General features: G+C 28.6%; 1 protein-coding gene across 3 annotated transcripts in view; it reads right to left on the bottom strand.

The window, feature by feature from the left end:
- Positions 1–3,389: 3,389 nt before the first annotated feature.
- LOC145191546 (speract receptor-like) overlaps positions 3,390–23,762 on the bottom strand; it is a 29,958-nt gene continuing 9,585 nt past the window's right edge. For 2 of the 3 annotated variants that reach the window (XM_090065823.1, XM_090065824.1), the window contains exons 12-33: positions 22,173–22,295; positions 20,795–20,864; positions 14,328–14,434; positions 14,021–14,190; positions 13,416–13,640; positions 13,179–13,274; positions 12,819–12,884; positions 11,844–11,956; positions 10,829–10,982; positions 10,592–10,723; positions 7,427–7,475; positions 7,085–7,306; positions 6,863–6,971; positions 6,628–6,727; positions 6,035–6,127; positions 5,809–5,926; positions 5,210–5,323; positions 4,857–5,070; positions 4,609–4,696; positions 4,334–4,473; positions 4,012–4,263; positions 3,390–3,658 (exon numbers count right to left, since the gene is read on the bottom strand). In XM_090065823.1, coding sequence (XP_089921949.1) covers positions 3,465–3,658; positions 4,012–4,263; positions 4,334–4,473; positions 4,609–4,696; positions 4,857–5,070; positions 5,210–5,323; positions 5,809–5,926; positions 6,035–6,127; positions 6,628–6,727; positions 6,863–6,971; positions 7,085–7,306; positions 7,427–7,475; positions 10,592–10,723; positions 10,829–10,982; positions 11,844–11,956; positions 12,819–12,884; positions 13,179–13,274; positions 13,416–13,640; positions 14,021–14,190; positions 14,328–14,434; positions 20,795–20,864; positions 22,173–22,295 — 2,949 coding nt within the window. In that variant the 3' untranslated portion in view covers positions 3,390–3,464. Of the gene's footprint in view, positions 3,659–4,011; positions 4,264–4,333; positions 4,474–4,608; positions 4,697–4,856; positions 5,071–5,209; positions 5,324–5,808; positions 5,927–6,034; positions 6,128–6,627; positions 6,728–6,862; positions 6,972–7,084; positions 7,307–7,426; positions 7,476–10,591; positions 10,724–10,828; positions 10,983–11,843; positions 11,957–12,818; positions 12,885–13,178; positions 13,275–13,415; positions 13,641–14,020; positions 14,191–14,327; positions 14,435–18,493; positions 18,706–20,794; positions 20,865–22,172; positions 22,296–23,762 lie in introns of those variants that run through there. The other variant, XM_090065825.1, reaches the window with a different exon arrangement.

Here is a 23,762-nt window from a genome sequence, read left to right on the forward strand (position 1 = left end):
TTCGGTCATCTTTAAGTGATAGCACGGTCGTTTAGACTTTAGAAATAAATGGAAAGTTATTATACGCATGCGCAGTAGAGTTAAAAATAATTTAAAATTTTTAAAATGGCTACGGATGCAAAACTTATCATTGACAACGAGTAACTTGTTTAATTTTAGATAATTAAATAGGTTTTTAACTATTTTTTAAATGAAATTATTGTGAAAATAACTTTCACCTATACTAAGAAATGTTTTAAATAAAATACAAAACCTCTGAATGTGAATAAAATCTACTTTCAGCTAAAGCAACTTTAGTGTTTTTGTTTACAATTTTTTAACCTTTTTTAAAATATTTTTGAGCGTAGAAATTTTTAAATTTTTATTTATTCAGCAAGATGAACCTTTTATCTTTTTTGTATTTTTTGCTTATATGAGGATTCAATTTTTTTTGCAGGGTTAAAAGAAAATCTTAATCGTTAACTTTTTGTAACCTGTTGCTATGGTACTCTTTTCCGATGTGACTATATATATATATATATATATATATATATATATATATATATATATATATATATATATATATATATATATAGTCACATCGGAAAAGAGTACCATAGCAACAGGTTACAAAAAGTTAACGATTAAGATTTTCTTTTAACCCTGCAAAAAAAATTGAATCCTCATATAAGCAAAAAATACAAAAAAGATAAAAGGTTCATCTTGCTGAATAAATAAAAATTTAAAAATTTCTACGCTCAAAAATATTTTAAAAAAGGTTAAAAAATTGTAAACAAAAACACTAAAGTTGCTTTAGCTGAAAGTAGATTTTATTCACATTCAGAGGTTTTGTATTTTATTTAAAACATTTCTTAGTACAGGTGAAAGTTATTTTCACAATAATTTCATTTAAAAAATAGTTAAAAACCTATTTAATTATCTAAAATTAAACAAGTTACTCGTTGTCAATGATAAGTTTTGCATCCGTAGCCATTTTAAAAATTTTAAATTATTTTTAACTCTACTGCGCATGCGTATAATAACTTTCCTCTTGCAAACGACCGTGATAGCGCTATTGACAATTAATGTTTTTTAAAAAATTATTTTAAAAATCAATCTATATAAAAAAATATAATGTTATTGAAGTTGATATTTATTTTGTTTTAAGAGTCTTAGTTTCTAAGAATTATTTTGCATATATTTTCTTGTTAAAAGTAATAGTATTAAAAAGGCGTTTTTTTTGTATTTGTTTTAATTTACACATTTCCCCCACCTAATTGGATAAATTCTTGCTTTTTACCTAATCCCGGGATTTCCCGGGATCCCGGGAAGTTAGTCATTTTTGTCCCGGAATCCCGGGAATTAGATTTTTACGGGAAATGAGAAGCCCTAATTTTTGCATACTGTAGATTGACAACCCCCCCCCCCCCCCGGTTATTTGACGACACCAATGCATGATTTTGGCCAAAAGTAGAATTAGTCTATTTGCGGGATAAACCTTCAAACTGTTTTATAACCAACTATCTAGATTAAATTTCACTATTAAAAAATCACCTTTTACTAAAAATTAAATAAGATTTACTAAATAAGTTCAAAATAGAATATTAGGATTAAAATTTAGTTGATTAAGATTTACTAAAAGTAGAATATTAAATCAATACAAGTTAAAAATCAATAAAAAAAACAATGCTGAGTTTGCAGGTAAGTGAATAACGTCACTGCAAAAAATGTAGTAACCGTCAAACATTTCTAATGCATGTCAAATACCACATGGTTACAAATTTTGACTAAGTTCACTTGAAGTTTTAATGGTTCAAGATAAACTCTTCCATCTTTTTTCTTAAAGCTATTTCAGGCTTTGGCCAGTTATAACGGTTGCGGAGATAAGCTATAACGATTGTGGAGATAAGCTATACAGAGCTTGTTCAGGCTGATGGCGCGGTACGAAACGAAAATGTTATATTGGAAATATTACATTTAAATTTATTTACATTAAATTTGAATTTACATATTCCAGTAACTATATTCATTACAACTAACAAATAGAAAAAGAGAGAGGTAGAAAATAAAAGAAAAATATTTTTGTGTATGCATGTTTTTGAGTGGGCGAGGCATAAATATATTTGAATTAACTATTTTTATCTTTTTGTTTTTGATTTTTAGTGTGGTCAACCGAAAGAGACAATTAACACGAATCTTTTTCTCCTGGATTAGTAATTTTGTAAAAATAATGTCTGACATTCGAGCATTGGATCACGTTTTGGACTCAGTTATTTAGGTGGTTTGAAATACAAAGAACTGAAAGGATTCTTTCACAAGCAAAGAAACGAAGAGCGAGACAATCTTTTAATAACTAAACGCACTAAAAGCCCATGTTCTAACTCAGGTGCACAAAAAACGTAAGAAAAAAAAACGTCAAACGTCACGTTTAACGTAAAACGTGTTGAATAAAATGACAGCACAAAGTCATTTTTTGGTGATTTTGCTTATTCAGTTAAATATGATTAAACCTCAAAATCATTCTTCCATTTTTATTGTTTCATTTGACGTTTTCATCGTGCAGTTTACATTATACTCAGAGGTTGGATTTACACATACCTCTAATAAAATTTGACTTTTCTATTGCATTCTCCTCCATAAAACCGGGATTTTGAGAGATCTAAGTTTGCTTTGTAAATGAGATTAATACTCCATTGATACTAACAATAAAACAAGTTTCATACAGCGTTGCCAATATTTACTTTTTTCAAAATTACGATTTTAAAATACCAAACAAATGCCATTTATTTAACTAATGTTGCCATTTATTTAACTAATGTTAGACTTTCTAACCCTTAAAACACTTTTATTTTCATTTGAAAATTATTCATACACCTGCAGAATAGTATAGATGTGAAAAAAACTGGAAGGGACCAACTTGAAAAGTTATAAAAATGTTTAGCGTAGTAATTGACAGTGCTGGTTTCGTAGTATTTTAGTACTAAACTGACGAAGCAGCGTTTTATCATTTTTATGAACGGAGGTTTACATAAACCACCTTCTGATTTGTTGATTGTCATTTCTTCGAGAGTATAAAAAAAGTCTTATTTCTATGATTGGGACAGAGTGGAGAGAATTGGACATCTCTATATATGTAATTTTTTTCGAAAACGGCATTTGAGTTTGACCTAAGTAAAATTTATATCAAAACCTATATCAATAAGAGCTTTTAGAGGATTCACATCAAGAAGATTCTTCGCTGATCATTTTTTGCTGTTGATATCAAAATTTTAATTTCGTAAAAGTGTTTGCGTGAGCTTCGTAAAATTACATAACTTTTAAACTGTTTTTTTTTTTCCGTAGCAAATTTTTGGATTTCTTAAAAGAAATTTGAAAATAAATAGCGGGTTTCATTAATAAATAAACAATAATTGACTAAGTATTTTCAATAGAAAATTATTTACAACGAATTAAAGAACGCTACAATATTTTCAGAATTTAAACGATTAGTGGGCTGGTGCAGCCTCTTGAAATTGAGTCCAATCAGGCATAACTTTGTTATATCCATCTTTGCCATTGAGCCAATATGTTTTTATCATCCCTTTCCCCTTTAATTCATATTCGTGTCTGAATTCACATTTATAGCCGCCCAACTTTTGTAAGATTTGATACGTGTTGTCACTTACTTGGATACGCATAGCTAAGAATAAAAATATGGAAATAAACAAAATTGTTTAAACAAAGTTTGGTAATTGAGAGGTAAATAATTATTTCAACAATATTCAAAAAGCAAATTCTCTGGACTTATATTGGGGCATTTTTTTGCTTTTCCAGATTGTAGCGCATATTGTGGTCTCTTTTTACTCTTAAATAGAAAATCTTAAAAGTAAAAGTCATCTTTAACTATAAATGTCATACTTCTAAGCCGAAAGCACACTTGAAAAATTTCAACCCGACGAATAAACAAAACTTTAACATAATACTCATAACTAAGATAAGTGTCACATGGTTACCTATATTCAAAAGACACGAGAAAATGGAGATTATACTTACGACTTCCACTTGACTCCATCTTGGAAGCTGAACTGACAGTATCGCCGAATAAGCAATATCTAGGCATTTTTAAGCCTACAACCCCTGATACAACCATTCCAGTATGTATACCAGCACGCAAATGCAAACCAGTATCAGGCAAATGGGCTATTTTGAAATTACTAACCGCATATATTAGGTCGAGCGCAGTAGTACAGATTTCCCCTGCATGCAAATCCCCATTTCGAGTTGGAAGTCCGGAAACAATCATGTCTAAATAAAATAGCAAAGGTTAAACTACGTATTGGCTGTAAAAAATACAGCAAAAAGTAGCAAGACTTACATGCATCGCCAATTGTTTCAACTTTATAGACATCATAGTTTGCGGCAATAGAATCAAAGCAAGTGTACATGTCGTTAAGAAGCGCAACAACCTCTAATGGAGTACTTCTCTTTGCTATTGAAGTGAAACCAACAATGTCGCTAACACAGAAACGTTCAACTTATGAATATTTATATAAATAGTAATTGTTCCAGTTATAAAAAAATCATAAAAAGTGTACTTATTGTTTTTCTAAACTGATTGTAGATTTGTATCAATCTATTAAACTCAATTACCTGAAAAAAATGGTCACGAAGTCAAAGGTCTCAGGTTCAACGCGCTTTCCTTGTTTTAAATCTTCAGCAACAGATTTTGGCAGCAAACCTAATTCATAAATCTAGTTCGTATTTTTTTAATAGTCTTTTAACATATAGTAGTAAGATAACATAAAGGTTAATTCAGCAACAATAAGTTCAAAGTAGCAATCAATTACAAGGAAATAAATCTCAGTACAAAATCATACAAAAAGTGATAAAAAACTTACGTGACACTAAATCTTCGGTTTTTTGCTTCTCTGCAGCAAGTTGTTTGGTTCGTTTATTTACCATAATCTCTAGATTGCTTGAATACTTTTCCAGCATTGTAACAAGATGATCCATTAATTCACCTTTCTGCGGCTCTATACGATCGATTTGATTAATGCATTCTTTTAGAGAAGGTCGAAGAGTAGGATCCTCATGCCAACAAGCATCCATGAGCTGAAAAATCATAGAGCACAGTGTGCATTTATTTCAAATTAAAAAATTATTTAATTATAACAAGTACAAATCCAATAAAAATTAGATTTGTATTAGTTACAATTAAATAATTTTCAAAAACTTGCGAACTACCCCTTACTTTTTTTAAAGCTTTACGCTTTTCGTACTTTGCAGGCCATTGATTGTCTTTGATACAAGGTCGTATCCACCCTCCAGCTTCCAAATTCAACTTTGAGATATATTCATTCCAAACCTAAAGAAATGTTAAAAGAAAAAGGTTAAATTTTTTTTTTTTTTTATTTTTTGACCACGAATCAAACTGATTTCTGCCAAATTGTAGGCAGATTAGTAGCATAAACGTTAAACCAAGAAAGATGGCACGGTTTTATATAAGAACATGCATTTAGAGATCACATAATAAAAATCTACTTCATTTGTGCTTCAAAAGACATCAACTGAGATTACTTATTTTAAGATAATGACCAACAATACTAAAAATTAAAAACACTCAGATATCTTATAAAAATTTGCAAATACAGTTTCTTTTAACACAAAATCAAAATATTTTATCTTTCAATTCAGGTCCTTTGATGTTACAACAACAGCTTTTCAATATTTTCGCTTTTTCATATATTAAATTTGATCTTTTAGTTTATGTATATGATAAACAAAGATTTCTCTTTTTAATATTTCTTTTGTAAGATTTTATAACAACAAAAAAAAAAGCATTAAAGACACCTTTAAAATAGCATCTTCTTTTTGTCCACAAATCAACTTTAAAATATCCACTTTTTCTAACTCTACTTCAGCAAAGGGAAAATCACGTGTACATATTTCTGACAAAACCATGCCCACACTAAAAAAAACTATGTATGTAAAGTTAATCAACTCATTTAAATTATCTTCACATGTTTAGTTTTGAGAGAGCAAACAGCAAGTATATTTAATTTTTATTCTAATAAACCTGTATATATCGCCTTCAACAGTTCCACGTCCAACATGATTCAAGTGATACACACCAGTCTTTAAAATTTCAGGTGGGGTCCATAGCAGTGAACTAGTTAAATTAAAAATTGAATTCAATGACTAAAAAATTATAGCAACAATTATTAGCCACATTGCAGATACTCTAAATGTATACTATTTTTAACTGATAACTGACAGTTTTTTTTTAATGTTATAAACTTAGTAAGTCTACTATTTTTCTTTAATTTGCTCATTAAAAATGGCTTTTTTTTATGTTTATATAAAATTTACTATGATGAAAATGTTTCAAGGAATAAGGACTAAAGCTAATCAAACTAAGTTAAACTAATTAGCATGATTGTGAGATGTAGAAGTCTCAATTTAAAAAGCTCTCATACCAAATGATCATTTGGTTTGTAATACAGTAACTCCAACTACTGTACCTTTATTTCTAAATCTTTACACCTGATTTGTAAACATTTTTATTGCATAACTCTGTAATACTGCATTTTAGTTAAAGTTTAGTTTGTTTAAACTATTTGTTAGTACAACCAAAAATTAGTCATAATTAAAAAAATATTATCAAGTTACAAATAGTTGGCAGTAGAAGGGTCAACACCACTGTTATTCTCAAGTGGCTTGAAAACACCAACTCCTTTCTGGTTTGATTTAAAAGAATGAAGACCAAAACCTGGATGAAATTAAAATCAAAATACTGATTTAAATACATTTAGTACAAAAATTGAAATGAACATTGATAAGTATGTCAGAAGTATTATTTTACAAAAAAAAATTTTTTACTAAAAGTAACTAATAGAACTTATACCAGATAACTTTACAGTCCATCTGTTATCTACAAGAATATTGCTAGACTTTAATCGACCATGACTTTTGATTTCACTATTGTGCAAATGCTGCAGACCTTTTAAGATACCCTAAACATAGTCTCCTAATCATTTATAACATTACTAAATTGTTAAAATTAGCGTACGTAAATATCGTACTAAAATGTTAACAGAAATATCTTTTATACAAGATTAGAAAAAACCTTAATAAATGCATATCGAAAATTCCAAGGGACTTTGATGTCTTCATTGCTTAAGATATCATCAAGACTTCCCTTAGGTTGAAATTCCATTAAAATAGAAATATTAGGTGCTTCAATAACACAGCCCAAAAAATTTGCAATATTTATATGTGAAATATCACGCATCTGTTTTACTTCCAACCGAATTGTGTCTGTTATGGTAACTGTATCTTTATCAATTTTCTAAATTAAACAAATTAACATAATTAAACAAATTAACATAAATTAACATAAAAGGAACAACCAGCTTAACTGACAAAATCTTTTCAAAATTACTTAAGTTACATAAATAAAATTGCAAACCTGATAATGTACATCAATACCTTGCCAAGATGCAATATTAATTTTCTTTCTAGAATGAAAGGGCCATTTTGTAATATTCAGGATTAATTGTCTTGTAGGCAAAGACATATAAAAAACTTGTCAAAAATGCACAAAATTATGACACTAAAAGTTTAGAACAGTTTAAACCAAATCAAGATCTATTTTTCAGCTGAATTAATATTCAACAAAAACCTCAACAGGCTTTAACAAACAGCATTAACTTGACTGCATACTGCCTCACAACAGATCTAAATCCAAAGGATTTAGATCTGGTGATGCTGGGGGCCACATTTCTGAAGTCCAAAGATAAGAAATTTCACTTTTTTAAAAAATCTATAATTTTGTAAGCTATGTATGCTGGTGCTAAGTCCTGTTAAAAAGCTCAGGTAAATTTTCTTTAGCCCAGGGTATCAAGTTGCCCTTCTGCTTGATCTACTGTCATCATTTCTGGCAAAAAAGCCAGCGGTGTTCTGAAACTAAGTAAATTTTAACACAAAACATGTCTATAGGTTGCTGTCCCTTGGAAATGGTTCTGATTTCAGCTGGAGTGTGTTCTCTGTTTATAACAATGAACCTGTCATTGTACCTGTTTGAACTTGTGATTATACTACTAGGCTGAATTATGAATGTCTTCTCATCAGAATAGACAATAGAGATATCATGATTATTCATGAAGTCAATCAATATCAATCAATCAATATCAATATATTGTGTGTTAATAAGAATATTACAAAAATACAGCTATGAAATACGATAGGAAGGAGACCGTGTTGTTGATCCCAACAAATTTAAAAACTGGATTAAGTAATAGAAAAAAATAATTTTGAATGTAAAATATGAGATGTCATTGGGGAAATTTCTTAGGGAGAAATGAATTATTTCTATAGCTCTATTTAGAAGTGAAATCATTTTAGAAAGACTGACAGTTTTAGGTTGTCCCCAAAATTGACATACATACAGTAAATTTGACCCAAAAGTTAATTCATAAACATATAATAACGTTTCAAAGTTGACGTAATCTCAAACGTTTTACAACATGCCCTTAGAATGGCTTAATATAAGAGTAAGGTTATTTATTTGTGACTTGAATGAAAGTTTAACATCACAACACTAAAATACGTTATTTTACTAGACAAAGAAAAAAGTTTTTGTTTACTTATTCTAAAGTTCAAGTATTTTGGAAAATTCTTGTTAGTTTTTTTAAAAGAGTTAGTATGCTGCGTCTTAAATATTAATATTTCTGTTTTTTTAGGAATCAATTACATTTTATTTGCTCAAAGCCATTGAACAAGACTGGCCTTATCCTAGTTAAAATATTTATTTAGTTTTTTGAGAGAGTTTTTTATTAATTGAAGATTAGTAAAATAATAGGTTTTTGAATGCTTGATAGGAAGATTAAGATTATTGGTAGAGATAATAAAGAGAAAAGGACCTAATATAGATCCCTGAGGGATTCCAATATAAGTTCTTATAACACCTGAGCAGGTGCCATCTAAAGTTACAAACTGTTAATGATTCTCTCCAATCATGTAATTTAAACCACTACAATGGTATGCCATATGCACCATAATAGTTAAGCTTTAATAGGAGAATATCATGATCTATATAAAAACTGATAAAAATCTCACTAGCATAGTTTCCATCAAGACCAGCTTTTATACTTTCTGTAATTTCAATAAGAGTGTGAGCTATAGAATGCTTTTTACAAATGCCAAACTGGTGTTTACACAAGGATTGATTTTGGTTTGGGAAGTCGTTAAATTATTATGCATAACCTTGAAGACATCAGAAAATATTCCTTTACAAAACAAACTATTTTAAAATAATACTTAGTGGTCTACATAGAATTTAGGGCGCAAGTTTAGTAAGAACTAAACTTGTGCCCTAAATTCTATGTAGACCACTAAGTAGTATTATGTTAATCTGATCCCAATCAACATTTGAAATATCTTGAACTAATTCAGCTTTCTTAAAGTTTTTAAAGCACCTCCTAACAGTAGGCTCAGGTGAAGTTTGCATTTTGGCATGTGACATTGAGCAAAATGATCAGATATTAAAGCAGTAAGGTTGCCTGATATTAGAATTAGTGGTTATGTTTGTAGGCTGTATAATAAAAGGAAAAAGAGAATTTAAAGCAATTGCTTATAAAAATGTGAAACCTTATTGGATGCATTTTATTTGAGCAAGTCAAAGTTGAAATCTCCCATTAGCAAAAATTTTTTTTTATCTAAACTAATTTTCTCAAGAAGAGGATTTAGTTAGTGATCAACAAATGTAGATGTTCATATTGATGATTGAATATAAACAACCAGCTATTTGGTTGCATCTTTTAAAATTTATTAACTTCAATAAACATATATTTGATTTTATTACTTTTAGCAGGACTAAGTCATTTCTAATGTTAAAGTTTAAGCTAGACTTAATATACATGAAGCATGCAAGTGCTTAGCTTGTCACCGCTCTGATTTTAGCACTTATCAGTTTTCTTCATCTCTTCACTAAACTTTTCATTACAAAATTTTCATAAATCAGTTATTGCATTGTTCATCTGGATACCTTAGGGTCTTAAGCAAGTCATGAAATAACTCTGTTAGGATTTAATTGCAGCTTACAGTCAACTGAGTTCCTCAGTTTCTTGCTTCTGACAGATCTCTTCATGCTTATTGCTTTCCACAAACTAGATCCACCATTTTCTAAGTTTTGAGAGCTTTGTAAAAGTTAGCTTAACCCAAATAGTTACTAGCAAAATGGACAATCTAGGCTTTTCTCCAGCTTTCCACAAGTTTTTTACTATCTTGCTTGCTCTAAATACTCAGTATTTCTGTTTTTATTTTGAATTTTCTAATAAAAACTTTATGCTTTCCACAATAAAAGTAACAAACGAAGCTCTGTAATATAAATTACATTTTCATATTTTACATAAGTTTACATGTTAAAATTGTGGCAAATTTGACTTCCTTAATAAGTCTTGAACTTATAGACACCTTTGTACATTAAAACATGTAAGCTTATTTTTTAGTAAATTTACAAAAATTCAACCAAAAACTGGGAAAAACACACCAGCTGTTCTGTTAATGAGTTTTAAATATTACATTAATCTTACTTTTTTAAAAGAAAAACAAAACATTCAAAAAATAATTTCACCTTGAGCTACTTTTATCCATTGAAAGAGCTGACAAGAGCATACTGCTTCTCCCAGTAGCTTCACCATGTTGTTTTATGTCTGACCATTTTATTATCCAATCATTGTTATACAATGCGGCTTTAAGCTTCACTCTAAAAAAAAAAAAATTTCAAAATAATTGAATTTGGATAAACCTAAAATGTAAAAAAACTTTAATGAAAAAAAGTTTGAAAAAGTTAAAATAATTAAAACTCTACCTTTTAATCAGGAATCGACCGAGAAAAAAAATTCCTACTCCAAATGAAATGAACCCAAGAATGAGAGGCAGACACAATGCAACTAGTGAGATATCACAATTTGCTCCCGTATAACCAGAATCACACACTTTACATAATCCATCACCAGTTAAACCTTGCAAAGAGAAAATAAGTTAATATTTAAATCCATTAACAGGAATCAAATGTCATTAAAATAGAATCATATAAACATCAACAAATAAATTATAAATAACGTAACTCAAAAGAAATTCTGCTTGCTAAAATTTTTTTTTTTTTTATAAATAAAATTAACATTTCCCCTTACCCAAATTTACTTTTAAAAATATGGCATAAATGGTGATAGATCTCTAGACAACTTTTAAAAAACCTTCCATGAAAATTTTTTATCTAGCACTTTTAATACAGTTTCATTTTCAACTTTTTTATATAGCACTTTTAATGCCCTATATTGAATGCCCACAAAGGTATAGTAAGTAATGTTTGCTATAATAATACATGTATATTACATATACAGTTGTTTGGTCACCTAAAGACCGCATTATATAGTCTTTGTATATCAAAACATACCAAACTTCAAATAAAACTTTGTTTTTTTATGGATTTTATAGTTCATAATTGCTAAACCTATGAAACCCATAGTTTTAGATCATTTTACAGTATGGGTGTAATAGTAGCAAACGCATCGAAATATGTAGGAAATATGTGCAAAGTATATAAACCCAGGTTAAGAAATACTATGCAATAAATTTACAAATCACCAATCCAAATGTGCATCATCATTGCACCTTGTATTGTTTTAAATACTTGTTATAAACAAAGCTTTGAGTCCCTTAAACTAAAAAAACTTGGTTGAAAGGAAAAACCTGGAAATTTAAATTGAGAATTAAACAAAATAGTTTATGATATTAATTTTCAGACTTAATTTTAAAAATTATAGTCAAAACATACTAATTATCAGGTGAGAACAAATAAACTGAAAATATAAAAAACACACCGTCGTGACATTTTCCATGCACACAGGTGCATTTTTTCTCACAAGATGAACCAAAATGATTAGGTTTACATTCACAGGTTTCAGGAGAAATACATGTTCCTCCAGAAGAACAGCTTTAAAAAGAAGTAAAAACATGTAAGAAAATATTTTCAAATTTAATTTATTATACTTGATTTTTATAACAAAACTTAAAACGCTGACTAAAACTAAGAGCTGTTGAGAAAAATGCAACAAAAGAAAGAAATTCTTAACAAACTATTTTCTGTAAATGTATTATATTCATTGTACAGAAGCTATGTAGACTGTATGATAAGACTTGTTAATGCCTAGAATTATATGATAGGCTGCAAAACAATCCAAACACAGCCCTACATCACAAGTTGTCAGTTGCTAAACAAACACATGTATTGTGCTCAGTCACAGAAAAAATTCCTTCTGGGAACCATTTTCACAAGGTTATGATCTCCCAATTGACTATTTGAACTGTAGGTTAAGGTGGATATGGGATGATTCTAGCATTTTACAGTTTTGTCAACATACATTGTTTTATAACAGCTTTTACTGAATGGTATCCTTTCCACAATTCACATCATGAACTGTACTCTTGGGAAGGGTGACACTTCACTGGTGACACAAAAGTTAAATTTTCAAAAAATTCACAAAAAGAATGCTTATGTCAAAAAAAAAAGAATGTAAAAATGTAAAACTGTAATCAAAACAACTAATATTAATTAAAAATTATTTTCTGATTTCTGGAACATTCTTTTAATAACTCCTTTGTGAATTCAAACAGATCAGTATTTAAGCTCCATATTAAAATTAAATCAGCTAATGCAAGTTAGAGTCAACAGCTTATTTAAGAGTTTTCATGTATTCTGACATGGAGCAATCAAGTATTAAACACTGAAGAAAAAAAACCAATTTAACAAAAAACTTTTTTAAAAACATGTGCTACAACTGAACTATAAGTCTTACCTTGAACATTCAGCTATTGAACAATCTGGACCTACCCATCCCATTAAACAAGCACAATCATCAGGTCTAAAACAAAAAAAGATCAAAATAAAATTATCAAAGAGAGTTGAGCCTTTTTTGCACAATCATTTTGCTTCTCATTCTATAACAGTAGTCAGCTAACAGGAGCTCACAAGCCACATGTTCTTTGCCATATCCAGTGCTGCTGTTTTAAGAATTTATTCAGCATACTTTTTTTTCAGTTTTAATTGCAATCTAAAAACCGTTTACTTAAAAAAATTTTGCTTTCTCTGAAGTTTGAATTTTCTTAGGCTTCCTATTGATAAACTTAAAGTAAATTTTTATTGATACTAAACTCACGCTAAACATATGCCTTGTTTGCATCCAGCATTACAAACAGGAAACTGGCAGTTTAGACCAGACCACATACTAAGGCCATCCTTATTGGTATTACAGCTAAATAAGACAAGAATACAATTTAGTAACAAACCAAATTTATATATTAATTATTTTTGTTTGATAATATTTATTTTTTAAAAAAATTTTCTTTTTATCACACCAAGAAAAAAAAAAAAAGAAAAAAAAAAAGGAGTTTACCTGCAGAGATTTTGAAGCATACATACGCCATTTTCAAAAACATTTATATCTGCTGGATCAACAACATTTCCTCCACAGCCATCCACACAATAATATGGTGCTGGTACATATTCAACACGATTCTCAACCTTGTTAGCTATAGGCTCAGGGTCTGCCCAAGGATCCATGTTCACCTTGACTTGTCTTTGATACATATAGTTGAAAAATCCTTCATATGCTTGGAAACTAAAATTTTTAAGTACAAACTGTACACCAATACAAAATTGTATTACTGTAGATAAATTACATTTTCTTAACTTTAAAGATCCTTGTTACAACTTTATATACTAATTTCTCTTTAACTGACTATTTTCAAATATTTTATAAGCCCATGATGTGCTTAAGTAAAAAATACTCTCTCAGTGAGAATCGACTAGACAATAATTACTCCCGTAGTATCAATTAGATAAAAATCAGTCAATTTTAAAATAACCTGGCTTAGTGTTAGGTTTCTGGGAGGATGGAAGGTAAATTTAATGTTAAAATCGGATGGATTCATTTAAAGGATTACAAAAAATGATCTGGTTATTTATATTGCTTACATATGTAACAAATTGCTTAGCTACCTTCTCCTATTTTTATACTTCTGGTCAACTTCAATGTAACCCACAAGCATACCAAAATCATCAAAACTGACAGCTCGCTCAAAGCTCAGTGGACCGCCTTCTGTCTTCATTTCAACTATAGTTGTTGTGTTTGTATCTTTTACAGTGTATAAGGTATGAGTGTTAATTGACTGAAAGAAAAAATTTAAGATAAAGCATCATACTGACATCAATAAATTGATGGAGTCAGTTTTACACCAGCTTCATAGCAACATAAACTTAATATAGTTAATGAATGTACAGAATTAAATAAATATAAAAAACTAACAGGCATCAAATACCAATCCCACCATGCAATGTAACCAAAACGAATTATTTGCTCAATGTAACTGATCTTATAAAAATCTTGGTTTGGCCATAAGTGACTGACTCGTGCTTAAAAAGAAAATACTTGAACATATAGTCCATTTGAATGTACATTAGAGTATTCAAACTACCAAAAGCCATATTAAAGAAGTGTAGAGCATTTCTTTCAATTCTTCTAAATGTAGTGACACTTTTTACATTTTATTTTGTACTTTGGAAATAGTTTGGGGTAAATATTGAAATTTCTTTAAAATATAACTGTTCCTGTTTAATGTAACTGCCCTGAAGAACTAAGATTTTCTAAAAATAAGCAAAGTGTTTGGAAAGTGATTTCAATTCAAGAGTTTAAAAAACCTTGAGCCCAAGCAAATAGCTAAAAATAACTTTGTTATTTTAAACATTTTTTTCTACTTGTCATTCATAAAGCTTAACATCTTGCTGTGATAAAGTGTAAATATGTTATTCTGAAGTGTAGATACACAAAGGACACCTGCCTCCAGAAGTGCAAAGGCTCCTTACTTTTTTTTTTTTTACTTCCAAAATTTGCGGAAGGAGAGATGCTATTGTAATAAAAATTTAATGGAAGTGATTGATTAATTTGCAATAATAAAAACTTCAGTTTAATCTTCATGTAAAAGTTAAAAAATATCTTGTTTATGAAAATAAAAATGCTCCAGTACAAAAAGACTCCAAAACAAAAAGACTACAGTATTATAAGTTGAGAAAATATTTAAAACATTAAGAGAAGATAAGTAAGTTTTGGTGTTTATCAAATTTTACAATTATCATTGTTTTGAATTGATTAACTAATAAACACAATGAGAATTTAAAAATGATTAACAGAGCCACTGCGTGTTCATAAGAATGTGAGCTGAAGAATATTGACAAATTTTGAACTTTGTTTTGATTTTTTAACTCTTAAATGCATGACTTTTTTAAAAAAATATCAGAGAAAATCATATACATGTATTTTGATGTCTATTCATTTAGAAAAATTAAAAAAAAAATTTTTTAAGTTATAACAATTTTTAAAAAAAAAAAAACATGTTTGCATACTGCAATATTATGCATCAAAATCTAATTTTATTGAGAGGTATAGTAATTTTTAAAACAATTGATTTTCTTATTGCAGCACAGATGCACCCCACATTTCTCACATAAAGTTTGCACACACTCTTTGCATTTAGAAAAGTCACAAGAAGATCAAATAAAATAGTAAACTCAGCAAAATGTGATGCAATTAACTAAAACCTCTCTTGCGCAGTGGTTTTAAAAATGTTGGTAACATGAGTATACACACATTTTAGTATAACTATATGTCAATACAGCCACACTATGCATTGCTTATAAACTAATTTTAAAAGTGTTGTATTTGTGTTAAATAAGTTTGTTGTATTTGTGTTAAATAAGCGTGTTGAATTTCTGCAACACTATGCATTTAAGGGTTAAAGTAAATTGTCTACAATGCAGAAGTAAAACTGTTGTAGTTAAGTGAAAAATGACACCAAAAACTTTTTGGAACTGTTTTGTTACAAATTACAAATTGAAAAAATAGCAAAATTACTTTTTGTTAAATGTAATTTAACATTTAAATTTTGAATATTGACAATCAAAAATAAAATATGCACTTGATATAAAGAAAATTTTTTTATTTTATTTGCCCTTTTTGAATTTCTCATAAAAACTACAGATCTGTATCTAATTTGCTTTAGAAAATTAAAAAAATTATTTCTGCTTCTGTTATAACACTTCCATAAAATGTTTACTAGCCATAAACCAAGCTAAATGGCAGGTTTTAGGTTTGGAGAATCTATATATCACAATATTTGTCTTAAAAAAATAAAAGTTAAATGGTAAAATTTTTTGCAGTAACCTTCTTGTTCTGTCTGAAAATATGTATTATTCATATAAAATTTTATGCCCAGGTTCTGCAGAATATGCACTTTTTTTTTTCTTTTCAATTTTCTTTTGAGAGTAAGTCATAATTTTCTGATCTCTCATTGGAAATGGTGTTTTTTTTTTTAGAATCTGTTTCGCCATTTTTTTGGTTATCTTTAAGAAACCAATCTTCTTCTAGTTTTTGCACTGTTCAATGCTGTGAAAAAAATCTATAATATTCCAGAGGAGAAAAAATGGTTTCTTTTTTGCACACCACTTTTTCTATAAGTCCAAAAACTCAATCAGGAGGTAAAAACCTGTGACCCCTGATTGGAAATAAATGTTTGATAGCTTTAAACATAACACTGGTTTCCATAAGGTTTTTCAAACAATGCAAAACAACAAAGTTTTTGTTCTGTAATGAACAAGCAACGGAAAATAAATGTAAGTCTAATTGCAATTTAATTCCTCTTTCTGTAACTAAATTTTTTTCTAACTTAGACAAATAGTGAACCAAAGCTGAAGACAGTTCATTAGATCCTCTACAACTCTGAGTTTCCAACCAGGTATAAATAAAATTATTGTCTTTTTGACATTTTCATTTTTCTCTTTCATAAGAGAGTAGAATTTTTTTGCTCTTAACTTATGCAGATGATATTTAGCAAACCCTTGTACTTTTAGTTTCATATCAAATGTTTTTTTTATCAACCTTTTTTTGTGCTTCACAAAAAGAACAGATATCTATTCTCAGGTTTCCAAATCCAACATTTAACTTTGTGTAAAAAATCTTTTTTAAATTTAGAAACTGATGAAATATCCATATTGTCTTCTTTTCTATGATATTTCCAGTTTCTCCATAATTTTACAACATTTAATTCAGGCAAAAGATACACTCTAATACTTTTTCCTCTCCCATAGCATGAAACACATCCTTTATATTGACTTCTAGAACTCACTATTGAATTGGTGATTTCTTTACCACCTTTAGTTTGTTTAAAGTCTCCAGATTTTTCAGGTCTCAGATGTCCCTTTTTAAAGTAGTATTTTACAAGATTATGCTATCTTTTTATTCCAACATATGCTATGGAAAGAAATGTGTTTTTACAAACTGGATCTGTTTTATAACTCCTGTCAGCAATACTGTAGTTTATTGAATCCTTTCTTAAATAAAAACATTCATTCCTTGGCCTGTGTCTTTTTACCTGAGTTAATTTAACAAACTTCAGAAAAAAAGCATCCTGTTTAACTTTTAATTCTTCATTGTACAGCTTCTGGAAGGAACCTGAAAATAAAAATTTGGTAAGTCAAAATTGGTATAAAAAAAATTATTTGTGTTTTTATTTCATAGTATAGGTTGAAATTCATAGCTAACAATAATAATAGTTCTAAACTACAAAAAGTGGCTAGCGTAATGCAACTGAGCTCACCAACAATATCCTGGTTGCCAAGATTGTCTGCTTTACATCTTTTGTTATTGCGCTTACAAGCTACAACAAGTATTTTTCTAAGAGATGAATATCTCTGGCCTTTTTTCTATATCTGTCCATGTTAGTTAGACTTGTGTCATTTACACTATAGAATCCAAAAGTGACCAAAACTCAATTTCAGCAAAAATTGACTTTCGAAACATGCTCTTCAATTATTATTACTCTAATACATATATGGTTTTTTGGTTGTTATATATGGTTTTGGTTGTTTTGTATGTATATTGTTGTTAATATAGTTTAAGAACAAGTTAAATGTTAATGCTGATTACTAAATCTAAGAAATATGTTGTCTTAAATTTTTCAAAATTATTCATAACTTGTATTTTAAGAAAAATTTGAACAAATTCATGTAAATTATAAGTGTTTTCAAGTTTTAGGCTAGCTTTTACTCAATTTTAAAAAATTTTAAAAAAATTGAACAACATTCAATTTAAAACAATAACCGAGGATATATAGTAGAATGAGAAAAACACTCCACATCATAAAGAAATTTTTTTGGACCTAATATACATTGCATATGAACTATATATTTTTACCCACACACACACAAACACACACACAAACACACACACACACCCACACACACACACACACACACACACGCACACACACACAAAACACACATACACATGTATATGAAGGGTGTCAGGGAAAACCAGTGATGTTAGATTTTCAGATTTTTTGAGTTATTACCCCTACTATAAAATAAGTCTTTTGTTGCATCATTACAAATATATAAATCATTAAAAAAAAATTAACTCACCCCTAAAATTATACATGACAAAAACACAAGGGTAAACTGGAGATGTCTGAATCTTTCAAGCTGTATAGGATTGATGTTAATAGCAACCTGCCTTAAAGCTAATCTTTTTACTGATGACATTACGCTTTACTACTTATTAAAATGGTGTATAAATATAAATATTAGAAAAAGATATTACAGAGAATCCAAAAAAAAAAAAAAAACTTGCTTGAAAGTGGGAAAAAGAGAGAAATGAAAAAATATCATCATATGTAATAGGCCTTCTCTGCTACAGCAAGCATTATAAATATTTTCAAACAACATCATCGGAAGAGAGGAAATTTTTACGGGTATACTTTAACATAATACAAAGTAAAGATCAACAAAACACCTTTCTTGCTACAATTATTGAAATCTTTATATAACCAAAAAAAACCTCAACAAATAGAAACACCATCATTTTATGACCATTCATTTTCTTATTGTATCAAAGTGGCAAGAAATAACAGTACTATTAAGATTCCAATTTGTATCAATGTTTTTGTTATCTTTGGCAGTGGAAAAGCAAGAGTAGAAAGAATCAGAAAACCTCTTACTAAGACTGGTGAGGATATGAGAATACATAAAATACCATTTAATGATTTAAATAATCTAATTAATGATTCAAATATATAATCGAATAATTAATTTAACCAACTTCCTTTCAATGATTAAAAAATTATTAAAAAATAAATTATTCTGCGTTCAACTTGACAGCTAATAATGTTAAACAGTTTAATATTTGATCACATTGCTTGTAAAATTGCTTCTTTTTTAGGACTTCTTCTTATGAGCTTACAAGGAAAGCACACAAACCAACCTCTTGCTTTTCTAAACATATTTTGAATAGCACTTTCAATCATATCAAGTTGTTTAGTGGATGGCAAATCCATTATACTTTGTATGACTAGCATCATGCAAAGTATAACGGCTTTGCCATCCACTAACTTTCTCTGCCAGATGAACTTAACTTATCAAAGATGTATATAAAAGAGCGCTTCCCACAAAATAAAGTTTGTTATGAAAGCTGAAGATACTTTAATAAATTTTGATTATTTAAGAACAATATTTAATGATTACTTACTTTGGCTGTGATTTTTTTATGTTCTCTGACTCTAAGTTTTTTTTCCAGGAATATATTTAGAGAAAAATTTAACCTGTGACAAGTTCACTACTATACTTGAAAACAAAGACACTTCTGCAGACTAGCTCATCAAAAATCAGCAAAAATGAGCTTTTTGCCTAAACAAAGCAGTGGTGTTTTATAATAGAAACGCAGCACCACAATCTAATGCTTGTGTAAAAACTAACTATGTGCTATCCTAATGTTTCTACCAATTATGTTTGTTAATGTAGGTAGTTCTCTATGTACACATTTAATATACACAGCTTAGGATTAGACACAGTGCACCTGTTTTGCTATGATGAAACTTATGGGAAGAAAGGAGCAGACAATGTAGCTAGCATGCTGCAGCACTATTTTGATCATGCTTTCCAAAGAGATTTATCACATTTGGAACTATTTGTGATTCATCATCAGGACAAAGGAAAAATTGGACTATCATCTGTTTTTTGCACTTTAATGTAGCAAATAAGAAATGCTTACAAGAAATCAAACTATCTTTACCTATAAGAGGGCACAGCTATAGGGAGGGTGATCATGATATGGCTTTAGTCAATCAGAAGGTTTGAGCAAAGATACCAGAGAGATGGATGGAAGAACTCTGCTCCTGTTGCAAGAAACCTTCACCATTTCAAATCATCAAGATGGGGCTGAACATATTACTAAATATTTTAAACCGTTTTACTAGGTGTTTTTAAATACTAAGTAATAGGTTATACTAAATTTAAAACCTAAAGAGAAATCATGAAACTAGCACAGCTTGTTAGCACAGCCTGTGACATCACTGGATCCCTTGCACTTTTCATATATATATATATATATATATATATATACATACATATATATATATATATATATATATATATATATATATATATATATATATATATATATATATATATATATATATATATATATAATAGCAGTAATAACAATAATAATAACAGTAGTAGTAGTAGTAGTAGTATTAGTAGTAGTAGTAGTAGTAGTATTAGTAGTAGTAGTAGTAGTGGTAGTAGTAGTAGTAGTAGTAGTAGTAGTAGTAGTAGTAGTAGTAGTAGTAGTAGTAGTAGTAGTAGTAGTAGTAGTAGTAGTAGTAGTAGTAATAATAATAATAATCTTAACTACTTTTTTATATCAAATATGATTAAAAAGCATACCAACATAGTTAACCCTTTCTCCTGTTTCTGGATCTAAAGTAACCTGACCAGTCAAACCATGAAAATTTGTCTAAAAATAAATTTAATTGAATGTAAAAATATAAGTTTTGCCATCTTTGAAAAAGCTAAAAATGTAGTGCCTGGCTAGGAGAGTCCTACCCAGGTATTGCTTCTTTAAATTTTTCAAAGCCAAATATTGACTTTGAGAAACTTTAAAATTAGTTTTAAAATATAAGCTTTTTTTTGTTTGGTTGTTTTTAACAAAATACTTCTTGAATTTAAAATATAAAGTCTAAGATTAAAAATATTGAATATCTACTATTGATTTTTGTTGAAAGCATTATAAACTTCACAACTCATATTATTTTAAGTTTCTCTGTAAAAAGAATTTATCTTTATTTACAAATGTTGAAAAACATCTTTTTAAACCTGTTTTAAACCTGTTTTAAACCTGTTTTAAACCTGTTTTAATTACAAATGCTGCTCACTAACAAAAAAGAAGTTTTACAAAGATAGTAACTTCAACTTACATTCATGTTAAAATAGTTATTTGTATGATTCTTTAGAATTTGTTGAATATTTTATGATTACAAAGAAATCAAACTATTGGTTGAACACAATGAAATTTAGCACCCTTTAATTGTTAATTACTCTAAAACGTCTTAGCAGATTTTTCTAATTTTTTTTTTTGCAGAAGGAAGCTAACTAAATTCTTTATTTCAATTATTTTTTACATTTTTTAATTGGATGCTTTGATAGAAAACAAATATTTTTGTGAGTACTTGACATCATCTCCTAAATCTTGGTTTGAGTTCTTCAGATTTAAGTACTTTTCCGATTTTGATTGGCTACATTTAAATTTTCTTACAAGATCTCTCTGAGACTAACATGGATTTGTCTTTATTAAGCAAATGATTGATTTTGCTATATATTTATCTTTAACCCTTTAATTTTTTCCACTTCCTGCTTTTCTTTCAAAAGATCAAGTCTTGCTACAAAATAAATCCAACTGAAAATCAAGCAACACCAGTCAATTTTAAAATCTTAGCTTGTGATAACAAAGAGTTTTGAAGAAAAATTTTCAATACTTTTTCTCAATTTAATTACTTGTTTACTCATTTTAATTCGATAAAAATAATGAGCAATACATAACAACAATACAACCAAACTACAATCCATTAGCTTCCTTGTGCAAAAAATTTGGAAAAATATATTAAGTAGTTTTGAGTAATTAACCATTAAGAGGTGATGAATTTCATTGCATTAAACTGAAAAGTTGAAATCTCCAAATATTGGATTTGAAAATAACTGAAGAGCATTGAAGGTACCTAAAATATGATGTAACTCACTCAATATGCAAATGCATTTAAAATCTTACATTGAAATGTATCTCATTTGCCAAAGATTCTCCATTAATTGTGCGATTGGCTGCTATAAGTCTTTCCATTGCTAATATTTTTGTTGATAGGCAATCTCGAGCAAGAGCAAAAATTGATCCAAACTTCATGAGAAAAAGTATTCAAAGTATACATAATTTAGTGATAAAAAAAAAATAAACAAAGAGTTCTGCAGGTGAAAGACTAATTTCTTAAATGCAAATTAATATTCATAATAGAAATTACCATTCAAAAGAAAATATTTGTATACATAAAAAAACTTGGCACTTAAAAATAAATAAAATCACATGCATTTTACCCTTACTATTTTTATAATACTTCTGTTACCCTGTATTAGTTATTCAAAAGATGATTAGAAATGGAGGTTATAAGGCTGGGTTGAGTCAAAGTTATATTAATATAAAAAATATAATAAAAAAGACTTTAAAGATATTTCTTTAAGATATATAGATGACTCTAAGAAATATACAGTACTGTGCAAAAGATAGTTGCACCTAAGAAGTTTGTTAAAAAATGTATCTTTAAATAAATATAAGTAAATAATATTGAAATTTTATTAAATTAAACTAGATATTGCTTAAAATAAAAAAAAATTATCTATTTTAGTTAATAATTGTGTTAATAATTTAATTTTTTTATTGATACTTATTAGATGGTTTCAACTTGTATCATTTTTCACGCACTTATAATGTTTACTTATTACAGACATGGATTAACACTTGAAACTGATTTTATCAAACCACTGTACTATTTATTTTGTTTAAATTTATCATTTTTAAATATTTTTTGATAAATAAGAGTGCAGAGAAGAATTTTTAGTTACTGTTGAGTTCTTGTGTTAATTAAAATATTTTTTTTATTTCAAAAGTTTTGTTTTATAATAAAGTTACTTTACAGTACTGATAAAATGCCAAAAATATCAATAAATGACAGAAATTACATCATTGTTTTACATGAAGAGGGCTAGAGTCAGGTTAAAATAGCCAAATGTATGAATTGTATGCAAGCATCAGTTCAAAAAGTAGTTAAAAAATATAATGAAACTGGTGATGTAGTGGATAAAAAGAAGTCTGGTTGTCCCAAGAAGTTAAGCCCACATGATGAACAGTTTTTAAAAATAACAACACTATGAAATCACAAGAAAGTAAGCTCAGAACTTGTCAAGGTCTTAAAAGAGCTAGTGGAACTTTAGTACATCCATCTACTGTGCAACAATCTTTATTAAAATCTTGATTAAAAGGCTGTGTAGCTATTAAAAAACCTTTACTAAGCAAAGGTAATAAAGAAAAAAGTATGCCAGAGAGCACAAAGAGTGGCAGAAAAATCAATGGGACAAGGTATTGTTTACAGACAAATCTAAATTTCAAACATTTGGGACAAATAGACGTCAGTATATTAGGCAAAGAAAGGGACAGGCATTGAAGGAACCATGTCAAGCATCAACTATCAAACATGTTGGAGGGAATATTCAAGTTTGGGGGTGTATTTCAATAAAAGAGGTATGGGATGCTGTTAGAATAACAGAAAAGTTTACAGGTGAAAAATATAAAAATATTTTACATAACCATACT

Source organism: Hydra viridissima, unplaced genomic scaffold, assembly GCF_058129835.1.
Source record: "Hydra viridissima isolate aposymbiotic clone 2 unplaced genomic scaffold, HvirCarnegie_v1 scaffold_11, whole genome shotgun sequence".
NCBI lineage: Eukaryota > Metazoa > Cnidaria > Hydrozoa > Anthoathecata > Hydridae > Hydra > Hydra viridissima.